Source organism: Peromyscus californicus, unplaced genomic scaffold (genome assembly GCF_007827085.1).
Source record: "Peromyscus californicus insignis strain IS unplaced genomic scaffold, ASM782708v3 Scaffold_1__1_contigs__length_55948999, whole genome shotgun sequence".
NCBI lineage: Eukaryota > Metazoa > Chordata > Mammalia > Rodentia > Cricetidae > Peromyscus > Peromyscus californicus.
The window spans coordinates 54,661,149-54,687,198 of NW_026294492.1; the positions used below are offsets into that span (position 1 = coordinate 54,661,149).

General features: G+C 62.2%; 3 protein-coding genes across 6 annotated transcripts; 2 read left to right on the top strand and 1 right to left on the bottom strand.

The window, feature by feature from the left end:
- Positions 1-961: 961 nt before the first annotated feature.
- Positions 962-7,969, top strand: Mbd3 (methyl-CpG binding domain protein 3). Of its 4 annotated transcripts, none has more exons than XM_052747181.1 (7): positions 962-1,225; positions 4,889-5,048; positions 5,200-5,421; positions 5,785-5,875; positions 6,389-6,566; positions 7,233-7,418; positions 7,497-7,969. In XM_052747181.1, exons 1-6 carry the CDS (start codon positions 1,116-1,118, stop codon positions 7,411-7,413), a joined length of 942 nt encoding a protein of 313 aa, XP_052603141.1. In that variant the 5' UTR covers positions 962-1,115; the 3' UTR covers positions 7,414-7,418; positions 7,497-7,969. The 4 variants fall into 4 exon arrangements, with proteins under 4 accessions (XP_052603141.1, XP_052603142.1, XP_052603139.1 ...); XM_052747182.1 differs by having other exon boundaries at positions 969-1,129; positions 5,284-5,421; XM_052747179.1 differs by having other exon boundaries at positions 1,007-1,225; positions 5,284-5,421.
- A 4,419-nt stretch (positions 7,970-12,388) lies between these two features.
- LOC128115160 (laforin-like) lies at positions 12,389-13,466 on the bottom strand. Its single transcript, XM_052745656.1, has 2 exons — positions 13,262-13,466; positions 12,389-13,059 (listed from the first exon to the last, which is right to left on the bottom strand). The coding sequence occupies exons 1-2, from the start codon at positions 13,464-13,466 to the stop codon at positions 12,389-12,391; spliced, it is 876 nt and encodes a 291-aa protein (XP_052601616.1).
- Mex3d (mex-3 RNA binding family member D) lies at positions 13,441-20,571 on the top strand. Its single transcript, XM_052747178.1, is given in 3 exon segments — positions 13,441-14,323; positions 19,011-19,960; positions 19,962-20,571. Coding segments are annotated over 3 exon segments (2,301 nt in total). The 5' UTR covers positions 13,441-13,464; the 3' UTR covers positions 20,454-20,571.
- The last annotated feature ends 5,479 nt before the right edge of the window (positions 20,572-26,050 follow it).

Consider the following 26,050-nt stretch of genomic DNA (forward strand, 5'->3'; position numbering starts at 1 on the left):
GCAGATACCTCCCTGGCCCGCCTGTCTAGGCAAAACAGTGAGCTCCAGGATGAGAGACCGTGCCTGGGAAAATTAGATGGTTCTGGATGGGAAAACGTACAGTTTTTGTTTTTAAATTATCTTTCCAAGACAGGGTTTCTCTGTGTAGCCCTGGCTACCCTGGAACTCACTCTGTAGACCAAGCTGGCCTGGAACTCACAGAGATCCACCTGCCTCTGCCTCCGGAGGGCTGGGATCAAAGTTGTGCTCACCACCGCCCGGCAAGAATAAACTTAAAAAACAGTTTTGGGTGAAGCCGAGTGGTGGTGCACGTCTGTCAACCCAACATTGTGGATGCAGAGGCAGGAGGACCGCAGAGGTATGCGGGGTGGGATTGGAGCTACACTACTGTCGCAATAGGCGAGTATGTCGAGTCCCTGCCAGACGCACACTGCGCAGGTGCAGCCGATCCCAACCCCAGGACAGACGCCTGCCCGGCGGAAACGATTCCAGCGTGCTAAAGACCAGGTGCAGAACGCTCGCTGCTTGAGGAGTCCAGAGCGCAAGCGCGGTTGGTGTCCCACCCCACCACGCTGATTGGCTGTCTCTGTCGAGGCGGGCCATACAAGTGAACGGAGACATCCTGGGCACTCTGATTGGTCGGAATGCCACGGGGCGTGTCCAGGGCGGGGCCCACGAGGTACTTTTGAGCGGAGGAGCGCAGACTGATCCGATTGGCCTCCCCGCCGTGGGGCGGGTCTTGCGAGCGAATAGGGGCGGGACCGAGGCTGCGGCTGCGCAGAGAGGCTCGAGGGCCGTCAGACGAGTCCCACGAGCTGGGAGGGGCGGGGCCAGACTCCGCGACTGCGCAGACGGGCCCCACGCGCGGGCGGGTGGGCGGAGCGGCCCCCCTAGCGGGGGCTGTGAAGCGCGGGGAGGGGGCCGAGCGGGTGGCAAAGCCGGCGCGCGCCCGGCTGGGGGCGGAGGGCGGAGGCCCGCGGGGCGGAACAGCCGCGGCGAGTGGCGGCGGCGGCGGCGGGAACCGAGGCGGCGACGAGCTTGGGGGTCGCGACTTGCGGCATCGGCGGCGGCATCGGCGGCGGCGGGCCCGGAGGCGGGCGGAGAGCCGGGGCGCAATGGAGCGGAAGAGGTGGGAGTGCCCGGCGCTCCCGCAGGGCTGGGAGAGGGAAGAAGTGCCCAGGAGGTCGGGGCTGTCGGCCGGCCACAGGGATGTCTTTTACTATAGGTGAATGAGCGCGCCGGCCGCGCAGGGCCCCAACGGGCGCCTCCCAGCGGCCTCTGCGGCGGCCTGGGCGCCCCGACTGCGGGCCGCGGTCTGGGCCGGGCGACGTGCGTGCGTCCTGCGTGCCGGCCGTGGCCGCTGCGCACGCGCCGGCCTCGGCTCCTCGCCCAGCGCGCGTGCGCCCGGCCCAGCGCCTCGCCTACTGCTCGTGCGCACCGCTCCGCGCCGCTGTCACCCAGCGCGCGTGCGCCGCGCGGGGCTTTGGCCGGCCCAGTACGCGTGCGCGCCGCCCGCCGCGGCAGCCTCGTGGCTCGGCGCCCGTCCGTGGCGCGAGCTTTTGTCCTCTGCGGGATCGGGGACCGTGCGCGCCAGGCGAGGGGCGCCCGGCCGTGGCCAGACGCCGCTGGGAAGCGGGGTGGGGGGGCGGGGTGGACCCCGGGGCCCTCGTGGGGAGTTCGCGGGGGCCACACCGAGGTTCCGGGGAGCAGGGCGAGCTGCCCGGGTGGCTTGATCCCCTCAGCTGCACATTCTGCCTTCTCGTCCCCCCCGCCCCATGCCTCCATTTCTGCGGTTCTTCCACGGCCCTTGCGCTTCAGTCGTGCCCCCGGAAGTCACATCTGCCACAGCGGCTTCTGATCACTGTGAACACCCAGCCTTTCCTGTTTCTGTGTCCATACTTTTTTAAATTTTGATGCGGTGGTGTCTAGGCAGTAGTCTACGTAAACCGGGCTGGCGTGCAGCCTCTCGGGCAGGGTAACACAGCTGTCCGAATTGCAGCCCGCACCTGCTGCTGTCTCCCCTCGGCTTTTGTGCGGTGTGGTGGGCACAGCACCCCGGGCCTTGTGCGTGCCAGGCCGGCACCCTGCCGCTGTACTGCATTCCCAGTCGCCCTTTCCTCATGCAGCCAGAATTGCATGGCGGCTTTGTGGGGAAGTTCTGCGGGCCCTTGGTCTTGTGGAGTCTCAGGTTCCTTTAGGTCTGAAAAGAGGGGCGGGGCTGTTGGTTCCTAAAGGACTGAGGGGTCTTCCCAGGAGGGCTGCTAATGGTGTCTCTGGGTCCCATGTGCATGCGGCCCCACCCCCTTCTTCCTGACTTGTGCAGCCTCGCTGGGGCTTTGTAAAGCTCGTTAACCCCGGTGTTCTGTCCTCTAGAGTCCAAGGACATGATTCCAGCTCTGCCACTTTTTTCCTGGGCACCTCAGGCCTCGCAGCCCTCCAGCCTGCTGCTGTCCTCACCTCTGTCTAAAGCACAAAGTGTGAGAAACACCTGTGCCTGCTGGGGGCTGTGGCCCGGACAATGGGCCCTCCTCCTTTGGGAGTTGGTCCAAAGCCACCTGTCCCCAGGCTGTAATTACCCCACTTACCCTGTCCTGCATATCCATGCCCCAGAACAGCTGCAGATGCCACCCACCTCATTTGTGCATGACATCCTGTCAGTCAAAAGGTTCTTCGGTGAGCTTCCTCACTAAGAACCCTCCCACACGTGGCCTGACACCATGTGCACTCTTCGGCCCGGGAACTTTGTCCCCAGGGTTACTGCAGGTCTACACCCTGCCTGCTGAGGGCAAGCTCGAGCTGCCCAGCTCTGGGTGCATTGCATGGCCTTGTGTGGGTCTGCAGCAGTGCTCAGAAAGCACCCTGCACTGTTTGCCACACACTACATCACAAGGCACCCCCACCCCAGCCGCCACAGCCTTTCTGACTGGGATTTGTTTTGTTTTTGAGACACGGTCTTGCTATGTAGCCCAGGTTGGTCTGGAACTTGGGGCCCTCCTTCCTCAGCCTCAGCTGAGAGGCATGTGCCACCATGCCTGGTTTTGTAGTTTTGTTTTCTAAATTAATACAGCTTTGTTGAGATGATTCAACCTATATGCCAAATTCACTCACTAGAGGGTAGTGGGCTTTGGCGTGTTCACAAAGGTGGGATCACCATCAAATATGACTTTGGAGCATTTGCCATTTTAAAATGAGGCCCCAGGGGCTAAGGCCGGAGCTCAGTGAGTAGACTTCCGCCTGGGGCATAGTTGGCTCCGGTTTGTCCCCATACCAACCACAAAAACCAGGCTTCACTGCCCGTCATCACCACATTCAGAAGGTGGAGACAGGGGACCAAGGTTTCAGTGTGGCAAAGCCTTTGCCTTACACTACCCATGCTCCCTCCCACCCCCTAAGCAGCTGCCAATCAAAGGCCTGTGCCTGGCTGGGGTCCAGCTGATCTGAAGCTTGGGGCACATGTGGGCTGCTCAGTGCCAGCCCAGTGGTTTTGGGACCCCAGGCCCTGGCAGGCAGTGTGGGCTGGGGTGCCTCATTTCTGTGTGGTTCTCACACTGGGGGGTCTCTCCTGGCAGGGTGGGTTCTGGGGGCACTCTGGGATCCTGGTGTGCGTGGGGCATTATCCGTCTGGGCAGGACAGTCACATACAAAGGTTCCCAGCAGACACGACCACCTCAGCTGTCAAGAGGGACAGTGATTGCCAGCAAGATGTAACGTCAGCCCGACTGCCAGAGCTCCCCTGCGCTGAGACTAGGATGGAACCCCGAGCCTTCACACGCTCCCACGCTAGCTCACCACTGAGCCACACCCAGCCTGCCACCACTTGTGACTTTACTGAGAACAGAGATCGTGCAACTATGAAACCAATCCCAGAATATCCCACTCAGCCCTGACAGACCTGCTGCTGGTCCTGGAACACTCTCTATCCTACCCCACGGATAGTACGATGTCCTCAGGGCTCCTCCGTACTGTAATATGTCAGAGCTCTGTTCCTTTTCGTGGCTGAGTAATACTCCAGCATGTAGTGGATCACACAGGCTGCCCTACCTTTTGCTCTGAGTGTTCATCACAGTTGGGATCCAGTTTCCAGAAGACCTAGAGTTTGACTGGGGCAGTTAGGGTTGTCAAAACTATGCCTGTCCTGTGTGCACGGGCCTAAGAGAACACGCTGGTACACGTGTGCCAGCCCACACTCGGGAGTTAAGGAAGCACTGACTATATGGCAAGTTAAGGCTAGCCTGGGGTACATGAGACCCTGTCTCAAAACCAATCAAAGGAAGCTGAGGACTGTGTAGCAGTCCTGAAGCCATGGGTCCTACCTCTAGCAACACTTGAATCCAGGCAGTGGCCACTCAGGAGCTGGAAGCCGCAGGATCAGGAATTCCTTTGTTTAAAATTTATTTATTCTTTTTTTTTCCTTTTCTGGAGCTGAGGACCGAACCCAGGGCCTTGCGCTTGCTAGGCAAGCACCCTACCACTGAGCTAAATCCCCAACCCTTTTTTTTGGTTTTTCGAGACAGGGTTTCTCCGTGTAGTTTTGGTGCCTGTCCTGAATCTCACTGTAGCCCAGGCTGGCCTCGAACTCACAGAGATCCGCCTGCCTCTGCCTCCCGAGTGCTGGGACTAAGGTGTGCGCCGCCACTGCCCAGCAGGACCAGGAATTGTTGGTTACATAGTGAGTTTTGAGACCAGCCTGGGCTACATGAGACCTGTACCCCTACAGATAGGTGGTTTCTGACCCAGGCACCCGAGGGTGCAGGTCCCAAGCCCCGGCTCCCTAGGGCTGTTCTTCCCGTTCGCTTTCCCTATGAGACCCTGAAGCGCGGAGAGCACCCCCTTCCAAGAGTGGTGGGCCGGGGTGACCTGCTCGGGCTGACCAGCCTCCCGCCCGCAGCCCCAGCGGGAAGAAGTTCCGCAGCAAGCCACAGCTGGCGCGGTACCTGGGCGGCTCCATGGACCTCAGCACCTTCGATTTCCGCACGGGGAAAATGCTGATGAACAAGATGAATAAGAGCCGCCAGCGCGTGCGCTATGACTCCTCCAACCAGGTCAAGGTGAGGGCGGTGACGTCAGGGCAGGGGGCGGGCCCTGCGGGTTAGCCACCATCGCCATCGAGTCAGTACCTCGGCTGGCGGAAGCATGGCGCGCATTTGGTTTGGTGGGTGGGAGATCTGCCCGCCTGATCGCCCGCCCAACACCATTCAGGCTCTGGCTAAACGCCTCCCTGGCCCCTCCAACCCTCCGTGGATCCCGGTCGGAGCGGCCCGCTGCAGAGTCTTCTCCCCCCAGGGCAAGCCTGACCTGAACACCGCACTGCCTGTACGGCAGACCGCATCCATCTTCAAGCAGCCGGTGACCAAGATCACCAACCACCCCAGCAACAAGGTCAAGAGCGACCCGCAGAAGGCGGTGGACCAGCCGAGGCAGGTGAGCCCCCGCGCAGTTTCCAGGCGTCCTTCTGGGAGCAAGGAGCCAGCGCCTTGATCGAGATAGGCAGGTTCCCTTGCCCCAGAGCTGCATCCCCGGCCTCTGTGTCTTTGCTTGTAAAGTACTTACTCTTCAGAAAGAATGCCCCGAGCTGGGTGGCTCACCCTTAGCCCAACCCTGCTCAGCAAGAAACCTCCGCTTAAAACAAAAAAAAAAAAAATCAACATAACAAAAGCCAAGGCTCATTTGTGTTTTTCAGGCCTATTTGTGAACACCCCCGTGGCTCCTAGGGGCTGGGATGGATGGATTGGTCACATCCCTCCCACCTCTGCTTCCTGTAACCTTGCCTCTCTCACCCTAAAGCTGTTCTGGGAGAAGAAGCTGAGCGGCCTGAGTGCCTTCGACATCGCTGAGGAGCTGGTCAGAACCATGGACCTGCCCAAGGGCCTGCAGGGTGAGCTGGGGCGGGGGGATGCTGCCCTCTTGACGTCAGTGAGGCGGGTGGTGCCCTGGTGGTGAGGCCTCTTCTTTTTTTAAGGTGTGTTTATTTGTATGTGTGTGTGCCTGTGTGGAGTTCTTTGTACTGCCTGGGTACTGGTTCCCGTGGAGGCTGAGGGCGTCAGATAGCCTGCATCTGGAGTGACAGGCGGTTGGGAGCCCTCTGAGGGGTGCTGGGAAGCATTCCCAGGTCCTCGACGAGATTAGTAAGCACTCTGCTAGCCACCTCCCGGGACTTAGTGTGGAACCCTGGCAAGCCTCAGGCGCACAGATCGCCTGTCTTCTGCCTTTGCCTGGGCTTACAGGCTTGGGCCGCCACGCCAGGCTTTGGTGAGGTCTGTGGACTGACTCCTTGTCTTCTGACAGACTAGCCTAGGGTGAGGTCATGGCTTCCCAGGTGGCAGCCTAGGCCTGTGGGGCGTGGAGCAGCCTGTGCTGGCCGGGCCTGCCCACACTGTCCTCCCCACAGGGGTGGGCCCAGGCTGCACCGATGAGACGCTGCTGTCGGCCATCGCCAGTGCGCTGCACACCAGCACCCTGCCCATCACGGGCCAGCTCTCGGCAGCCGTCGAAAAGAACCCTGGCGTGTGGCTAAACACTGCGCAGCCACTGTGCAAAGCCTTCATGGTGACTGATGACGACATCAGGTACCTGTTGTCCCGTGCCCCGCCCCCATCTCCACAGTTCGTCATGGCAGGGATGCAGGGCAGGCCGGCAACTACCTGGCTTCTCAGTATGTTCTAGAATGGCTGGGGTCGAGGGGGGCGGGGGTAACAGACTGTGAGGTTCAGTCTTGGCTCAGTAACCATGACTACCACAGGCCTGGGAGAATTGGGAAACTGAAGAAGCTGGGTGGGGCTGGACCTGAGTGACAGCCCTCAGGAAGGGTCCAGGCCTGGTCGGGAGTGGCCAGGGAAGGAGAGGACCCGGGTGGCTCTGCGCTCCTGTGTGGACAGGGCTGCTGAGCGCTGAGACAAGGCTCCTCAGCGGGAGGCCCTGGACCCTGAGGGCCTGGCCTGGGTTTCCTGTCTCACACCAGTGTGTCAGGCCAGACAGGGACAAGAGCAGGACCTGGTGGAACTAGATTCGGGGCCCATGGTGGCCCTCAGCCGGCTGTCATCTGTGGTTCCCATGTATCTTGGACCTGAAAAGCTGAAAATGTTAGACCAGCGGTCGCTCAAGCTGATGGGGAAGCCGTCGGAGTTCCTAGAAGGGATGGGTGGTGGCGTACCTGTGGACCGATCACTGGGTTCCTTGAGGCCCTGAGGTGAGGGTGCCCAGCCCGTGTGCCCTGTCAGAGTGTGTCCTTCCAGGAAGCAGGAGGAGCTGGTGCAGCAGGTGCGCAAGCGTCTGGAGGAGGCGCTGATGGCCGACATGCTGGCCCACGTGGAGGAGCTGGCCCGGGATGGGGAGGCGCCACTGGACAAGGCCTGTGCTGAGGACGAGGAGGACGAGGATGAGGAAGACGACGAGCCTGAGCCTGAGCGGGTCTAGCACAGGTACTGCAGGCCGGCCAGGGTGACGGGCTCGCTCCCACCCCAGTCAGGCTGCTGATCTCTTCCCTCTGCCTCTTGCAGATGCCCTGCCACGTCTGGGTTGCAGACGCCTCGAATGGCCTTGCACACTTCCCTCAGCCTTGCCTGGACCAGGTGGGGGCCAGGCCAGCAGGAGGCAGGCCTCCTCCAGCTTCCGGGCCTCGGTGCAGGGAGCCCCTGTGGGCCTCGGACTCCCTTGCCCCTGCACTCGTGGCAAGAAGCCCCACATTGAAAACTGCAGGTGGGTGGGGTGCAGCTAGGAGGCAGCCTTCACCGTGGTCACCCTCCTGCCTCCTCACCATAAGAAGCAGCCCTGCTCGGCACCAAGGAGCTACAAGCTTTGTTGGGCCGCTGGAGGAAGGTTCTGGAAACACGCCTGGCTGTTCCTGTCTTTCAGCGCCACAGGCCAGGGTCTGGACTGCTACCAGGGTCTCGGGGTCGCCAGCCTCCCTGAGCTAGGGCCAGCAGCCAGCCAGGAACTTGCTTTCCTTCAATAAACCGATGGTAGGAACTTAGCCTCTGACTTCTCACTCTGTGTGAGCCACAGCTCTGAGGGCACCTGGAGAACCCACAGTGCCTGCTGCCCAGCCCGCGGGACCCACATGCTTCTGGGCCTCAGGGAGCCTTGGGGAGGGCTCAGTGGTTCTACAGAGCCCAGTGAGTGTACCTGGCCGTCCTCAGTCCCAGCAGGGTCTCCTCCAGGCTGGGCAGCACCCAAGGCTAGAGCTGGCACCTCCAGCCTGCCCTCACCCCCAAGGACCACGCTTCTCACTGGATCGTACCCAGGCAGCCCCTCCAACAGAGATGTCACTCTTCTCTGGGTTCTCCCTAGGGCTGATCATAGTGACCTGTGCCACCCCAGAGGACCCAGGGTTTGTAAGTTCCCTCCAGGACAGGGACTGGTGACCCCAGCATCCATGGGCAGAATGATAAAGGTTTGGCATGGGAGACTTCCAGCGAACGAGGCTCCGTCCTGTATAGCACACTAACCTGTGAATACTTGGGCAGCTCTGGGATGCCACTATCACCCCTGGTGTCCCCTACCAAAGAGGGCACTTTCCCTGTTCTCTCACTAGCCCCCTCTACTGTAAGACTTTTCTTGGACAGGTCTGCATCCATCAGAGAGGACCTGGTCCTGCCCTGGAGACTTCTGCAGGACTTTCCACACAGCCTGCCCAACATAAGCCTCCCCTGTGCCCAGGCTCTAAGTCACTGGTGGCCCCAGCAGGCCCAGGGCAGTACAGCCTGTGGTGGGGCACCCTGCCGTGGGTGCTGGGCCTGCTCCGGGAGGTGGGGATGGGCCCTCTGTCTGCACCCAAGGGTGCACAGGGCTCCCTACTGTCCTTCCACGAGCCCTGCATTTTTCTGAAAGCCTCCTGCCACACTTAACATCCAGCCCACAGACCCCAGGTCCCCCGGCAACCCCATGGCCCTCGCACATGACCACGTGCCCTGCTGTCCATATTTCTGCCCATGGGCCAGCATGAGAACAGATGGTGGTAACGTAGGTAAAGCTTCCCTGGGTGGGGCCGTCCACTGCCAGCGTGTTAGCCGGCCATGGGCGGGAAAACAGGGCTCTGACACAGGCCACAGCCAGGGAGAGGCCGAGAAAGCTCACAGTGGGGGCTGGGTGCGGTGGCTACGCCTTTACCCCCAGCACTAGGGAGGCAGGTGGCTGTGAGTTCAAGGCCAGCCTGGTCTACAGAGCCTGTTACAGGATGGCCAGGGTTGCACAGAGACACCGTTTCAGAAAGAAACAAAAAGCTCACAGTGGAGTTGGAAAGGCAGGGACAGGGAGGAGTGCTCAGAGCTGGGGAGGACTCAGGCTCCGGAGGATCGCCTCTTGGGATGATGGAATATTCTGCAACTACGTGAAGGTAGCTCAGTGTTTTGGTGCTGGGGTGGAATCCAGGGCACCATGCTGGTCAGCCGGGGAGAGGTCCTGGACACTGGTCACTGCAGCCATTTTCAAATGAACCGAAGACTCTCCAAATTTAGCTTTATTATTAGTATGTGAAGCCTGACCTGCCAAGAATCCTCACATGCTCAGAGACCTGCGTGCCAAGGCTGGCGTCAGCATGGCCACCTTGCCTTCCAGAGTGTCCTGCAAACTGCCGCCACACACACCTTTAATCCCGTGGCCCTGGGGCAAAGGTCAGAGGACACGGCCCACAATCGATCGCAAGTTGTCATGCTTGGAGAGCAAGCGCCTTTCCACGCTTTCATCTACTCTGTGCGGGTGCCGTGCACACGGAAGGCAGCGTCGGAACCCTGGGGCTGGAGTTAAGATGGTTGTGAGCCACCATGTGGGTGCTGGGACTTGAACCTGAGTCTACTAGGAAAGCAGTGCTCTAACCACTGTGCCATCGTCACTCCTGCCCTCATTTTTTGTTTTTTTGGTTTTTTTTAAAGATTTATTTATTCATTATGTACACGGTGTTCTGCCTGCATGTGTCCCTGCAGGCCAGAAGAGGGCACCAGATCTCATTACAGATGGTTGTGAGCCACCATGTGGGTGCTGGGAATTGAACTCAGGACCTCCGGAAGAGCAGTCTGTGCTCTAACCGCTGAGCCATCTCTCCAGCCCCCCCCCCCATATTTAGTTCTTTGATGGGGGATGAACCTAGGGCCGGGTGCATGCTGGGATGTGCTCTACTGCTGAGACACCACACCCCTGCTGAAGTGTCCAGTTGGTTTTGTGGTATTTTACTTCACGGGGTTGTTTGTAGGTTGTTCATGCTTGTGTGTGTGTGTGTGTGTGTGTGTGTGTGTGTGTGCGCGCGCGCGCACGCACGCACGCACGTTCACTTGCCGGTGCGCACATGCATGCAGGTGGTACCTCCCGTCAGGTCACTCTCGGGGTTGGCCCCACCGCACCAGGCTTTGACGTGCCTGTGACATGGGGAGGTCACCCCCTCAAGTACCTCGCCCGGTGCCGGCACCCCTGGGTCCCACTCTCATGGCTCCCCCATGCTGTCCCTAGACCCGACTTCTCCCCAGTGCTGGGGTGACGGACAGGCTTGAACCAGTGCAGCCCGTTTATGTGGTGCTGTGACTGGAACCCAGGGCTCCCTGAGTCCCAGGCAAGAGCAAGGCTGGTGCGCCAAGGCCTTTGTTTTGTTGTGATAGTTGTAGACACAATCTCACTCTGTAGCCCAGGCTGGCCTCGAACTCACAGAGACCCGCCTGCCTCTGCCTCCCGAGGGCTGGGACTAAAGGTGTATGCCACCACACTCAGTTCACTTTTCAGTTTTATAACTTAAAAAGTGGTGGTGGGGGGGCTGGAGAGATGGCTCAGCGGTTAGAGCACTGGCTGCTCTTCCAGAGGTCCTGAGTTCAATTCCCAGCACCCACATGGCAGCTCACAACCAATGCGTGTAAAATTAAGTTCAATTATTCTTTTAAAAAACTGTATGTGAAATGCCTGAGTTTATGTCTTTGCACTACACGCACATAGGAGCCCACAGAGGTCCAGTGGGGGTCCGGCGAGAGCACTGGATCCCCTGGAAATGGAAGTGCAAGCGGTTGTGAGCTGCTCCGTGGGTGCTGGAAACTGAACCCGACTTCTGCAAGAGCAGTGAGCAGCGAGCGGCCTCTCCAGCCCCTCACGGCCTGGGCTCGGCCTCAACCGGAGCTCAGCGTTCAGGCTAGGGCTGCTGACCGGATCCGCCGGGGTCCTGGGATTACGCGCACACGGCTGTCATGAGAATTTGGGTCTCCTCAGCCCCCCTCCCCCATCTCCTGGACTGAACCCTGACTCTTCAGAAGCTCTCCCGCCTCTCCCCTCCCCAGAACTTCCTTCTGTGCTCCATCAGCCCACCAGCCCCAGATTCAGAGACCCGGGGGCAGGCAGGGCAGAGGTGACCGGCTTGACTGTGGGCATCCCGACAGCCTCTGGCTGAGAGCACCTGCCAAAGCGGCTGGAAGTTTCTGCCCAGTGAAGGGCAAGGCCTGGAGCTGAGCCCAGGGAGGGGCTGGACATCGGGTGTTAGGGAAAAATCAGTACCTCTCCCCCAGGCAAGGTTTCCCTGTGCAGCCTTGGCTATTGTGGAACCCGCTCTGTAGCCCAGGCTGGCCTCGAACTCAGAGATCCGCCTGCCTCTGCCTCCCACATGCTGGGATTAAAGGCGTGCGCCGCCATCGCCTGGCTTCAACTTCTTTTTTTTTGGATGTGAGGATCAAACCCAGGGCCTCGCACTTGCTAGGCAAATGCTCTACCACTGAGCTAAATCCCCAACCCCTCGACTTCTTAATATTGTTTTTAAGATAGGCTGTCACTCAGTCCTGGCTGGCCTGGCACTTAAAGGTGTGAGTGACAAGACCCTGCCAGCTCCTGACCTTTTAATTAGTGAGGGTGGCTTCTGGGCAGGGGACCCAACACACCGGAGGAATGAGGACGCGCCTCAGGGTTGCAGGCTGTACTCGTGTCCATGATGATTATAAAAGTGACCAAAAGCCACACACACACACACACACACACACACACACACACACACACACGGAGCGGAGGAGCAGGGGCGGCCTGTGCTCACAGACCCCACACAACTGGCCTGAGGTTGCAATCAGCCATAGGCAGGGACCCAGGTCCATCTTGTTCAGCGGCGCTGGGGACAGGGTGGCCATGGCAAGGGACAGAGCCCGCGGACAGGGTTCTCTTCCTCCAGAGCCCGGGCACCGCGGGTGAGGGTGGGTCTCAATGACTGTGGGCAGTGGCTGGTGGGAAGCTACGCACCCCAAAAGCCCCATCCAGGGGATGATGTCTAGGTTTGGGGGTACACAATCCCCTCCACCTCCATCCCCAAGGGGGACAGGAGGCTTGACTTGGGGAAAGGAACCTCAGAGGCTGCCCAGGCACCATGCCAAGAGGTATCGGACCAGGGGATTGCGCTAGCAGGATGCCAAAATGCAGGGTCATCCAAGGGTTCCCCGGGTCATTAGATGCGCTCGGAGTGGGGGCCCTGGCTGAAGGAGGACGGCAGCAGCCGGGAGAGGACAGGCACGGGAGCGGGACGCCACCCTGGACTCGGAGAAAGGTTCCACGCCTGGGGGGGGGTGAGATGGGGCCGGGAAGCACTGGTACCCGAAACCAGAGGGTCCCCAGATGCACAAAGGTACAAGTCCCCGGCTCCTGGAGGGCAGAGACAAGCTGGGGCAGGCCAGGCCCGCAGGAAGGGCCATGGCTGCGCCTTTGGGATGAGAAGGAGTGAGAAAACACCCGGTGTCCGCGAGGCGATCCCTGCCAGGGGGTCCCCGTGGTCCCCAGGGGGAGGAGTTCTCCGCACTCGAAGGGCGGGGGCTGACTTGGGGCGACGGACGCGGGAGGGGACACCACACTTCTGCATGCAGATGAGAGTCCGTGTCTTAAGAGTGGGATGGCGAGGGGAAACAGCGTGACCGCGAGGGGATCCCCGACCGAGGTCCCGAGGGTCCCCGGGAGCGCACTGGGAGGCCGGGGACGGCCGGGGACCGGCGGGGGTGACGGGAAGGGCCTCTGCCGCGCACGCCCACCCCGCTCCCCGGTCCCCCCGGACGCGAAGACCAGGCCCGGAGGGCTCCCCGCTCCTCGGGCGACCCACCTGCGGCGCCTCCCGCACGTGTGAGCGCGCTGGGAGTGGGGGGGGAGGGGGGGGGGAGGGCGGGACACGTGACCGCCGGCCCGGCCCGCGCGTGCGCAGCGGCGGTGCCCATTGTTGGCCGCGGTGACGTCGCGGGGCGGGGCCGGGGCGGGGCGGCGGGAGGGCGGAGGGAGGGAGGGCACGAGCGTCCCGTGCCACCGCCGCCCTCGCCGCCGCCGCCGCAGCCGCCGCCGCCGCCGCCGCCGCCGCCTCGGCCGCCCAGGAGCCGCCGCCAGCCCCGCCACAGCGCCACCGCCCCGCAGCCCCGCGTCCCCGCAGCATCCCCGCGCCGCCGTCCCCGCCCCGCCGCTGGATGCCGGCGGCCGGCGGCCGAGCTCGCAGACGCGGAGGGCGGCGCGGGCGGCGGCGGCGGCGCGGGCCCGAGCGCTAAAGCCATGCCGGGCTCCAGCGGGCAGCCCGACGCGGGCGGCGCGGGAACCGGGACCACGGCCGGCGACCCCGGGCATCCGCGCCCTGTCCTCGCGGGAGCCGAGGATGCCGCGCCCCGGCCGCCACCCGAGCCCGACGACGCGGCCGCTGCGCTGCGCCTGGCGCTGGACCAGCTGTCCGCGCTCGGGCTGGGGGGCGCGCGCCCCGGAGATGAGGAGGGGACGGCGACGCGCGGCGCGGACGGGGCGGCGGAGCGCGGGGAGGACGGGCCCGCGCCCCCCGACGAGCTCGAGACGGCCGTGGCGCCCCCGGTGACTGGCGCGCCCTCGATGGGCGTGGGACCCTCGGTGATGACCGGTGCGCCCTCGATGGCCCTGGCACCCTCGGTGATGACCGGTGCACCCTCGATGGCCCTGGCACCGTCGGTGACCGGTGCACCCTCGATGGCCCTGGCACCGTCGGTGACCAGTGCACCCTCGATGGCCGTGGGACCCTCGGTGACCTGTGCGCCCTGCATGGCCGTGGCAGCCTCGGTGACCGTGGCACCTTCGATGGCCCTGACACCCTCGGTGACCGTGGCACCCTCAGTGACCGTGGGACACTCGGTGACCCTGGCACCCGCGATGGCCGTGCCTTCCTCGGTCGCCCCCGGCGGGCTGCCTCTTCTGGACCCCGACGTGAGCCCCCGGCCGTCTCCCCCAGACGTGTTCGCCAGCTTCGCCCCGCACCCGGCCGCCCTGGGTCCCTCGACGCTGCTGGCCGAGCAGCTGAACGTGATCGGCAGTCGCAAGAAGAGCGTGAACATGACCGAGTGTGTGCCGGTGCCCAGCTCGGAGCATGTCGCGGAGATCGTGGGTCGTCAGGGTGAGTGGCTGCCGTCGGGGGGGCTGCAGGGCCACTGCTTACACTCGTGGGCCGATGTCAGGGGGGTGTGTTTGGGGGGGGGAAGGAACAAGCCCCGGCTCCTGCTGACCCTGTGTGGATGGGACCAGGAGACCCCGGGACACGCCCCGCGTGGGCTCTGGGCCCCGGCGGATTCCTTGGCGCCTTTGTTCAAAGCTGCCGGCTGCCGTAGAAGTTGGGCGCAGCCCAGGCTGTGGCCACTGCCGCCGCCTTTGTCTGGGTTCCTGGGGACAACCACAGCCCATGGGCCAGTAGCCGGGGACCCCCGAAGACACAGACAGGCCCCTCAGAAGCGGCAGCCGGGGCTCAGCGGGGGGTGCTCCCCATCACCACCATAGGCGCGGGGCGGGGCCGGCCCAGATTCGGTAGCCCGGGGAGGGAAGTGTAGTAGCTTAGGAGGTGCCTCCCTCAGCCCCTCGGGGTGCACGCGAGGGTGCTGTCGCCTGAGAAAAGGACTCTAGCCCTAGGCCATGCCCTGAGCTTGAGAACCTGGGATTTATAGGAGGACCCTCCCGGTTGCGGCGCGCCAGCGGGGCGCACCCCCCCCCCAGCCCAGCCCGTCTTGACATGCTGACCCCGGGCGGGCCTAGGGTGCAGGGCTCCAAGCCGCCCGGGGTCCGGGGGTCCCTGCCGCAGCGCCGTGGAGCTGGGGAGCGTGTCTGTCGCCCTCCCCATTGTTCTCTTTGTTCGAAAGCCAGGCTGAGATTCGCACGGTGACATCAGGCCAGCCGCTGCTCATTGGCCCTTGAGCTGCCGGGGCGGGCAGGAGGGTGGTGGGCAGTGCCTGGCCGTGCTCACACCCCCACAGGGCTGGGTAGCAGTGGTCCCCAACTTTCCCCTGCCTTCCGCACCCACAGGTGCCTGCCCCGGGCACCCCCTCCCGGGGAGGGGCGACCCGCCTCGTTGTGAGAACTCTAGGGCGGGGCTCGGGCACCCCCGGACCCTCCTCCTCCGCGTAACCCCTGGAGGAAGCTGGTGGTTTGGACTGCAGGGTCGGCCGTCACCCTCCAGCGGGCGGGGACACCTCAGGGCCACCTCCCCCGGCCCCAGGTGGGTGGGGGCAGAGCCCGTGTCTCCGGACTCTTTGTCCGTGGACCTGTTCCACGCCTGCTGGGAATGAATGGACCGTGCCGGGCCCAGGGGCGCATGGCCAGGGCGAGCCACGGAGTGAGGCCGCCGCCTCTTTGTGTGGGCAGCCTCTGCCCCCCGGGCCGGCTTCCCACGGTCTCCCCTCTAACTACAGGGACCAGTTCACCAGATCTGTTCAGAGTCTGTGTGGACGAGCGCGGAAGCCACGGCCTGTGGTCTTTTGTCCCAGACCCGGCTGCCGCCTCCTCCCGGAGGGGGGAACGTACAGCCCAGCACTGTGGTGGTGGAGACTCAGATCCAGGGGCGCCGGGCTCAGTCCACACCTGCGGTGTGACGGGGACCCAGGTTTTGGGTTGTCACTGGTGGCCCGCAGCAAGGCTGGCCCTGAGTTCACTTCCTGCTGGGGTGCCCCCCGCCACGCGCGTCCGCGCGCACACACACACACACACATGCGCACACACACGCGCACACACACACGCGCGCGCACACACACACACACACACACACACACGAAGCAGATGCTCTCCGGTCCTGGTTCCGTGGGATGCACGGGTGTGTGCTGTGTAAATGGGCTCCGGCGCCCAGGGAGGGCACCCCGAACGTGGAGACGTGACGCCAGCCTCGCTCCCACCTAAAGCAGCCCGAGAGGAAAAGGTTTATTTTACCCTTCCAGCCGCAGCCCGCCCCTGAGAGAAGTCAGGGCAGGACCTGGCGCAGAGGCCATGGGGTGCCCCCGACTGGCCTGCCCCCCATGGCTCGCTCGGCCTGCTTTCTTAGAGCACCCAGGACCAGCACCCTAAGGGTGGCCCCGCCCACCGTGGGCTGGGCCCTCCCCGTCAATCATTAATCACGAAAATCGTACCCCCGGCCAGCCTGGTGGACGGTTGTCGGGGAGTCCCGCTTCCCGGGTGTGCCCAGCTCTGGGTCCAGTCCCTTGACCTGCCCGCCCGTCCCTGTGCTCACCCACCCCGTCCTCCCCCAGGCCGCTTCCCTGAAATGCTCGTGTCCACCCTCTCCCTGGGGCCCGAAAGATGTTCCCGGACATGGCTTCCGCACCTGACCAGAGCAACAGGGAACCCAGGCCCCCTTGACCCCTGGCGTCATGCTGCCCCGAGCCTCAGTCTTTGCAGATGTAGATAGAATGGGTTGGAGGGTATTTTGGGCCACGCCCCCAGCCCCTCTCTGGGGGATTCTAGGCCGGGCTCCACCCTGGCCACGCCCCCAGCCCCTCACGGGGGACTCTAGGCGGGGCTCCACCCTGACCACGCCCCCAGCCCCTCACTGGGGGATTCTAGGCGGGGCTCCACCCTGACCACGCCCCCAGCCCCTCACTGGGGATTCTGGGCGGGGCTCCATCCTGACCACGCCCCCAGCCCCTCACTGGAGGTTCTAGGCGGGGCTCCACCCTGACCACGCCCCCAGCCCCCTCACTGGGGGATTCTGGGCGGGGCTCCATCCTGACCACGCCCCCAGCCCCTCACTGGGGATTCTGGGCGGGGCTCCATCCTGACCACGCCCCCAGCCCCTCACTGGGGGACTCTGGGCGGGGCTCCACCCTGACCACGCCCCCAGCCCTTCACTGGGGGATTCTAGGCGGGGCTCCATCCTGACCACGCCCCCAGACCCACACTGGAGGATTCTGGGCGGGGCTCCGCCCCTTGCCACGCCCCCAGGCCAGTGTCCACCGCTGACCTGCAGCCCCAGCTCTGTTTTTGTTGGTAGCCCAGGCTGACCTCCCTGGGGCAGTGAGAGCTGAGGTGATGGGTGTGTGCCAGTGTGTCCAGCTCCTTGCAGCCTCTTGGTCCTCAGGGCCATACCCAAGGCTGCCGCCTGGGCCAAGGCATGTGGGCACAGCCAAGGGGCAGCTGCTGGCTGCAGCGCGGGGGTCCTTTCCTCGCTCCTCCCCTCCGGGTTCACATGCCTGCCCCTAACTGCACCGGCTCCCGCTGAGTCCCAGCTCTGCATCAGTCCCCCCAGGCCCTTGTCCTGTAAGCCCCGTGTAAGAGCTGAAGGGTGGACAGAGACCCCATCTGTGGGGCTTCCTTCCTGGCTTCCTGTGCCTAGGGGTAGAAGAAGCCCGGGCAGCCAGATGAGGGGCAGCCTGGGGAACTTTGAGGGTGTCAGAACTTTGGGTACCAGCTGCTCCTTTTTCTTTTTTTTTTTTTTTTGTTTTGGTTTTCCAGACAGGGTTTCTCTGTGTAGTTTTGGTGCCTGTCCTGGATCTCGCTGTATAGACCAGGCTGGCCTCAAACTCGCAGAGATCCGCCTGCCTCTGCCTCCCCAGTGCTGGGATTAAAGTCGTGCGCCACCACCGCCGGGGGGGGGGGGTGTACCATCTTCTTATTGGGGTCCCATGGCAGAAGACACATAGCCAGGTAGGGGGCAGGCCCTCAACCCCGGCCCAGGAGATGGCAGGAAACTGGCCTCACTTGGGCTGTGACAGAGGTGTGACTTCCATAGTTGGAGCACCGCTGAGTCCCGGAGGCCCCGGTTCTGGTGGGCATGGCGCCCGCCTGCCCGGGCCTGCTCGGCGTCACATCTGCTGGTCCCGCTGCTCTCCTGTCTGGCTGGGGACGGGAGCATCACTGAGGCCCTCTGCGCTCCGGGTAGTGCTGACAGCGTGCTCCCGCCCCGCCTCCCAGGCGCCCCCGCCCCCGGGAGAGCCCCCAGGGCTGGAGGGTTTCTGGGATTGGAAAGGCCCCCCCACCTGAGCGCTCTGGAGTGTCCCAGAGTTATGGCCCAGGGTCCTGGGTGGCAGACCTGCCGGCCTGGCAGGGGAGGGAGAGGAGCATGGCAGGCGTCCCGTCCCCTGCGCCTCAGCTCCCGCCCCACACACCGCTGTCAGGGGGTCGAGGACCGGATGGGGCTGTCATGTTCGCCCACGCTGGCCTCGAACTCACTGTAGCTGAGCGTGACCTTAGACTCCTGTCCTCCTGCCTCGCGTCACCAATGCTGGAGGGGAGACTGGGTGTCACCAGGTAGCCTGAGCTGGCCTTGAACTCGCGACTGTCCTCCTGCCTCAGCATCCCAGGTGCTGGGACGGCCGAAGCGCGCCACCAGGCTGCCATGAAGGGTGAGCCAGCCCACTGAGGGTGGCGGCAGGCTCCTGACTTCCCTGTTACCCTGGTTATTGCCTTCCCGCTAGGGCTGGGGAGGGACACAGTCAAGCCACAGCTGGTGGGTGTGAATTCTGAGGAGGCTACACCAGGTCTCCGTCATTCATTCACTCATTTCATTCATTCATTCCTGGAGTGGGGGGCGGGGCAGATTCGAGACTGTGCGGCAGCCAGAGGCCGGATGGTGGGATTTGGTTCTCCCCACCGCGTTGGCCTTGGTGATTGGAGCTCCTGTTATCGGGCGGGGCAGCAAACCCCTCTAGTCTAAGCCTCGAGCCAGCTCGCCTTCCCCGCTGCGGCGCGCGCGCGCCCTTCTGACCAATCCTTTGCACCCGGAGATGGAAATGGGGCTCAGGGCAGCAGGTCCATGTGGTGCCTGGGGACGGACGGTGGAAGTGTGTCCAGCTCGGGTGTCCTGGGTCACGTGTCTCCCGTCTTCCTAGGGTGCAAGATCAAGGCTTTGCGCGCCAAGACCAATACGTACATCAAGACGCCGGTGCGCGGCGAGGAGCCGGTCTTCATCGTGACGGGGCGCAAGGAGGACGTGGAGATGGCCAAGCGCGAGATCCTGTCGGCCGCCGAGCACTTCTCGCTCATCCGCGCCACGCGCAGCAAGGCGGGCGGGCTGTCGGGGGCCACCCCGGGCCCCCCCAACCTGCCCGGCCAGACCACCATCCAGGTGCGCGTGCCCTACCGCGTGGTGGGGCTGGTGGTGGGGCCCAAGGGCGCCACCATCAAACGGATCCAGCAAAGGACGCACACGTACATCGTGACCCCGGGTCGCGACAAGGAGCCGGTGTTCGCGGTGACCGGGATGCCCGAGAACGTGGACCGCGCGCGGGAGGAGATCGAGGCGCACATCACGCTGCGCACCGGGGCCTTCACCGACGCGGGGCCCGACAGCGACTTCCACGCCAACGGCACCGACGTGTGCCTGGACCTGCTGGGGGCCGCGGCCAGCCTCTGGGCCAAGGCCCCCCACCCGGCACGGAGGCCCCCCGCCGCCGCCGCCGCCAGCGGCCTGCGTGGGGACAGCGCCCTGGGCGCCGCCAGCACCCCTGAGCCCTTCTACGTGGGCGGCCGCGGGGGGCCGCCCCTGCCGGACCCGAGTCCCGGCAGCCCCTACGGGGGCTCGGGCAACGGGGGCTTCACCTTCGGCGGGGACGGGCCCGGGGCCCCCGCGGGGACGGCCGCCTCCGAGGACTGTGACTTTGGCTTTGACTTCCTGGCGCTGGACCTGACCGTGCCCGCCACGGCCACCATCTGGGCGCCCTTCGAGCGCGCCGCGCCCCTGCCGGCCTTCGGCGCCTGCCCCGCCGCCGCCGCGGTGAACGGGGCGCCCGCGCAGCCCGGCCCGGGCGCGCGGCGCAGCAGCAGCAGCGGCGGGGGCGGCGGGGGCCGCCACCACCCCGCGCCACTCGCCCACGCTGCCCGAGCCCGGGGGCCTCGGCCTGGAGCTGCCGCTGGCGCGCCGGGGCGTCCCGGACCCCGTGGGTGCTGTGCCTTGGCGACCCCCGCAGAGCGCGCTGCCGCCCTTCTCCGGGGGCAGCGCCGCCTTCCCCGGCGGCCCCTCGCTGCCCAGCCCCGCGCAGGCGTCCTCCGCCCTGGACGCCGCCGCCGCCGCCGCCGCCGAGGGCAACCACAAGCCATCCACCACCGCGGCGGCGAACTCCTCCTCCGCGCCCGCCGCGGCCCCAGGGCCCCCCGCCGCAGCCCTGGCTCGCGAGTGCGTGGTGTGCGCGGAAGGCGAGGCCATGGCCGCCCTGGTCCCCTGCGGCCACAACCTCTTCTGCATGGACTGCGCCGTCCGCATCTGCGGCAAGAGCGAGCCCGAGTGCCCCGCCTGCCGCACGCCGGCCACCCAAGCCATTCATATCTTTTCCTAGTGCGCCCCCCCCCCCCCGGCTCGGCGGGGCGGCCCCCGGGGGTGGCGTGGGAGAGGCGGGAGGCAGGGGGGCCCACGCGTGTCGCAAACAGCTTTAACTCCTGCAGCAGGCGTCGAGGCCATCAGCTTGCGGCCCAGCGGCAGCGCCTCCGTTCTTGACAAGTGACAGTATTGAGTGAGCCGGTGGTAATAAAGCCGGAGAATTCTCTGTTTGCACTTTTTATTAAGACACCCTTTCCCGTTTCCGGGGTGATCTTAGAACAAACGAAAAAAAATAACACGATATTTACAACTCTCACTGGATTTAACAGTGTGGATTCTTGTAGAAACTTCCAGAAAGAGGCAGGTGGCTTTGTTCCCCCCCCCACACACACACACACACACACATACACACTCCCTTTTTTGGGGGCAAAGATAGACATTTTGTACATCCGCCGCGGGGTGGCCAGAGGAGGGGAAGGGGAGGGTGTCGAGGGGCGTCCCATCAACAGATTTATAACTTTCGTTTTACTGTGGTTTTTTGTTTTTGTTTTTTTTAAATTAAGACTCAGTGTTGCAGTTTTTCTGTTGTTTTTTAAAAAGGTTTTTAAAGTTTTTTTTAATTGTTATTTTTACTTCATACTTCCTGTGTATATGTAGGGAATTTATATTAGATATATGTACTTTACGGAATAAATTTTAAGAACTAAAATATATTTTATTTTAAATAAAGCAACGGACCTTTAATCTTTGACAGCTAAATCACTGATTATATATTTGCTGAACTGATTTAAGGGTTTAAAAAAATTGTATCAAGAGTTTTATTTTTGGACTTGACAGCCTTCTTAATAAAGTTGTTTTCCTATATGTCAGCGCTGGCGTCCACGTGGTGTGGGAGGACGGAGACCCTGAGGATAGGCGTCCCCATGGAGCTTGGCCCCATTGCCCTCCAGCCCTGAGATCCAGGCTCCTCCTCCTGACGGTCTGGAATAAAGAGATGGGGTTGGCCGGGCAGTGGTGGCGCAGGCCTGTTTAATCCCAGCACTCGGGAGGCAGAGGCAGGAGGATCTCTGTGAGTTCGAGGCCAGCCTGGTCTACAGAGTGAGTTCCAGGACAGCCAGGGCTACACAGAGAAAAACCCTGTTGAGAAAAACAACAGAAAACTGGGTATTGAGATACAGCCAGCCCTGGTGCGGGCCTGGTTGTGTGGTCCCCCCACCATAATAACAGTCCCTTTACTGTATGGGAAGGCAGCTGCCCCTGGGGCTGTCTGCCTGGTGAGCATGCTGGGGACCCACCATCCACCCCTGAGGTCTGCAGACAGGGTGAGTCAGCCCCTCTCACCCCAGGAACTACCCTCACCCACCAAGACAGGATGAGGAGGGCGTGGCCAGAGTTGGACAGTTGCTGGTCAGTGGACGCCACACACTTATGTACAAAGAACCTGGGATCTGTGACTGGCGGGGTGGGTGTCGTGCTGTTCTGACATCTGGCAACGGCCAGGGAGGGGCTGTGGGGAAGGGTGTGGGGGTGTCCTGTGGGCGGGGGACACAGCACACCTCTATGTAACCCGATACAAAGCGCCCGGCAAGTGAGGACGCCACCGAAGTGCAGCTCGGTGAGCCAGTGGGTTTTCTTGGGGTCACAGGAGTGTGGTGAGGGGTCACTCACAGGAACAGAAGACTCAGAGTCAGCCGCCTCACCAAGGCCACCCCAGCATGAACTGGAGCACAGGGCCCAGCCTGCAGGCGGCCCACAAGCCCAGTGAGTCCTCTGTGCCTGGTCGGGTCAGACACGCCTCCCCCGAACTTTCCAGCTTTGGGACCTGAGTGCACCAACTTCCACCTCCTTCCTGGCTGCATTCCATCTCCCAGGAACTAACACACAGCAGGAGGCAGGCCCACGGGAAAGCTAGGCATGCGGAGGGCTTCTTGGAGGAGGTGACAGGCACTCAGAAGGAAGAGGGGGGACGCCGTACGTGGCATCCCCCCTCATAAGAAAGGGGGTTACTTAGGGCCAGCATCCTACCCTGGGAGCTGGGGGCTGAGGTGTTTGATGGCTTTCCTTACCTCCGCCACACACACAAAGATAAATCCCAAGAACCTCCCGCCAGGACTCTGTCCTGAGGGCGCTCTCCAGACACCGTGAAGGACCTGGAGTTCCCCGGGTGGGCATGACAACACACGCCTTTAACCCCAGTCCTCAGGAGGCAGAGCCAGGCAGATCTCTAGTTCGAGGCCAGCCTGGTCTACAGAGCGAGTTCTGGACAGACGCCAAAACTACACAGAGAAACCCGGTCTGGAAAATTAAAAAAGAACCTGGAGATGATCCTGGCTTAGATCCCGTGGCAGGTGTCCAGGACAGATGGGGCCTGCTTATGTCACCCACCTGGGACCCTCAGGAGGCTGAGGCTGGAGGCTGCTGAGTTCCAGGTCAGCCTGGGCTCCTGAGAACTTGTCTCACGAAAGAAACTAAAAGGAAGAGACGGATGGGTTGGGGCTGTGGCCTGGTAGAGTGCTTACCCAGCATGCACGGGGCCCTGTCACCCCAGCACTCAGGAGGCTGAGACAGGAGGAATCGGGGCCAGCAGTGGGAGCCAGATGGACACAGGAGGCACAGCCTGAAGGGACAGGCATGGGGTTGCGGCCCGCGGACACGCAGTCCTCGGCCTTCAAGATAACGGAGTCCGCCCGGCCTCCCTCCCGGTCTCGGTGACTCCACCGAGGCTCTTTGTCTCTCAGCCCTGGCACACGCAAGGCCACGGAGGCGGGTGGTAGGTCAGCAGGGGAGTGTGGCCATGGCCGCAGGGTCACCCGGGGGCACAGGACAAGTAGCCTCGATAAACTGCAGAGGGGGGTGCGGGAGGGGGTGCGGATGACAGCGTCGAGAACCGCCGCAGTTTGGAAACCAAGGTAAGGTGACCCACAAGAGGCCGAGGACTTAGAAAGAGGACAGGGCACGTGGGCGCCCAGGGAGAGTTCCAAATGGCACCGTGACCCTGTGGCACCCCGCCGGAAGGGGTCTGGGTGTTGGGGGGCTCCACCTTCTCTTCACTGAAGTTTACAGTTTGGCGTATTTTGACCTTTAGGCTCCTGGGTGTGTGGCTGAGTGTATATTGGTGGGGTGGACATGCCACAGCGCTCCCGCGGAGGTCAGAGGTCAGCCCGAGGCAACAATGCACTGAACTGCCGAGCCGTCTCACTGACACTTTAATCTGCTGTACTTCTTGACTTCTTTTTAAGGAATTATTTTATTGTTTTATGTGTGTGTTTACCTGCATGCCTGGGCATCATGTGTGTGCAGTGCCTGCAGAGGCCAGAAGGGGGTGCTGGGTCCCCAGGACTGGAGTCACGGGCGGTTGTGAGTCCCGGGTGGGTCCTCTGCAGGGGCAGCCAGTGAGCACCTGTAAGTCTGTCCAGCCCCTCTTTCTTTCTTCTTCTTTTTTAAAGATAGATTCTCACTCACCATGTGATTCTAGTTCAAACTCACTATGACCTGGCTGTCCTGGATCTCGCTCTGTAGCCCAGGCTGGCCTCCAACTCACACATCTGCCTGCCTCTGCCTCCAGAGTGCTGGGATTAAAGGAGTGCACCACCACCGCTGACTTCTTGGCTTAAAAGATTCATTTTGAACAGTTGGAGAGCTGGCTCGAGGTTAAGAGTGGGTCTTGCTCTTGCCAAGGACCCTGTTTGCTTCCCAGCACACGCCGGGTACTTCACAACCACCTGTGATTCCACGATGCTCCCGTCTGGCCTTGGGCACACAGTCGGCATACAGTCACACAAAGGACACACAAACAAATTAACATAATTTTTTAAATCTTGTTTTTATTGTTTTTTGTGCTAGGCAGTGATGGCACACGCCTTTCATCCCTGTGCTCAGGAGGCAGAGGCAGGAGGATCTCTGTGAGTTTGAGGCCAGCCTGAGCTACACAGAGAAACCCTGTCTCGAGAAAGCAAAAAAGCTTTAAAAACTCTTCTTTTAAACGTGTTTCTCGGTGCAGTGCTGGCAGAGGCCAGAGGGGGATCTCCTGGAGCTGGAATAACAGACAGTTGTGAGCCACTTAACGCAGGTGCTGAGACTTGAACTCGGGTCCTCTGCAGGGGCGTGAGTGTTCTCAGCCACCAGGCGTCTCTCCGGCCCATGTCAGTTACTTGATGTGCATGCCCGTGGAGGCCAGAGGACAACAGGCAGGGGTCCTCTCTGAGGAATCAAACTCCAGTCGGCAGGCTTGGCAGCAAGCTCCTGTGCGGCTGAGCCATTCTGCCGGCTCTTTTCACTGTTTAGTCATTTATTTATTTTTAATTTTCCGAGTCAGGGATTCTCGGTGCAGCCCTGGCTGTCCTGGAACTCACTCTGTAGCCCAGGCTGGCCTCGAACTCAGAGATCCGCCTGCCTCTTCCTGAGGTTACAGGCGTGCGCCACCACGCCTGGCGGCTCTCTTGTCACTTTGCAACAAAACCTTTGTGTGTGAGTGCGTGAATGCCACCGCGTGAATGCCACCACGTGCGTGCGGAGGTCACAGCTCAGCTGCTGTCTTGTTTGCTCCGCCTCAGGAGTTCTGTCTCCACCCGCCCTCTCCTGTAGGACGCTGACTGTGACACACTGCTCCGCCCAGCGTCGTGGATTCCAGGCGTAGGGCAGGATCCTTACCCACCGTCTCTTTGGTCTTCCTTCGACTCTGAGACGGGACATCCCTGAGGTCCCTAGCCGCCTCCTGAGTGCTGGGGTCACAGGCCCGCACACCTTGTGCCACTTCCAATTTCTTTGACATCCAGGTGTGGGCACTGTGCCTGCTGCACACACACAGCTCATCCAGAATCAAAGAGCGGGCCTGGGGAGATGGCCCAGTGGTTAGAGCACTGGCTGCTCTTGCCAGAGGACCAGGGTTCAATCCCCCAGCACCGTCTGTAACTCCAATTCCAGGGGATCTGACACCCTCTTCTGAGCTCAGTGGGCACCGGGCATGCACATAAGCAAAACGGCATACACATTAAATAAAATAAATAAATCTTAACCCCAGCACTTGGGAAGCAAGTGGCTCTTTGTGCATTCCAGGGTAATCAGGGTGACATATTGACACCCTATAAGACAGACAGACAGACAGACAGGGCCAAGAAGAGGCTCGGTGGATGAGGGTGCTTGATACCAAGTCTGAGGACCCACACGGTAGAGGAAACAACTTCTACAGATTTGTCTCTGCGTTCTGCAGCTGTCACGGTACCCCCCCCCACACACACACACACAACAAAGTAACAGCTTCAGACATGTCCCCAGGGACCTGAGGACACTCACCTAAACAGAGACAAGGACACACTGCATGGGCTCATCCTGAGCACAAGGGAGCAGGACCCCCACGTGGAATTGCTCACGGTGGCTAAGTTATAATAAAGCCAAGAAGCCACCCCGGACAGTCACAGGGCCCAGCCAGCCTCCCCAGCCAGACACTCGGGAGGTGGAGGATCAGGAGTTCCAGTCCAGCCTCCCTACGTAACGAGTTGGAAGGTCGGCTTGGGCTTCATGAGACCCGGTCTCATGAAATGGGGGTGTGGGGGGATGAGAATATTTGAATCTACCCACTAACCCCTGCGCCAGCAGCAAGTACTTTATTTTTTCCTT

Bases quoted from the DNA above. Each gene is read 5' to 3' on its own strand.
- Mbd3 (XM_052747181.1), top strand. From the start codon at position 1,116: ATGGAGCGGAAGAGGTGGGAGTGCCCGGCGCTCCCGCAGGGCTGGGAG. The intron at 5,049-5,199 runs GTGAGGGCGGTG...AACACCATTCAG, and splicing joins ACTCCTCCAACCAGGTCAAG to GCTCTGGCTAAACGCCTCCC. The intron at 6,567-7,232 runs GTACCTGTTGTC...GTGTCCTTCCAG, and splicing joins GTGACTGATGACGACATCAG to GAAGCAGGAGGAGCTGGTGC.
- LOC128115160 (XM_052745656.1), bottom strand. From the start codon at position 13,466: ATGGCTTTAGCGCTCGGGCCCGCGCCGCCGCCGCCGCCCGCGCCGCCC. The intron at 13,060-13,261 runs GCGGCGGCTGCG...CCCCACTCCCAG, and splicing joins AGGCGGCGGCGGCGGCGGCG to CGCGCTCACACGTGCGGGAG.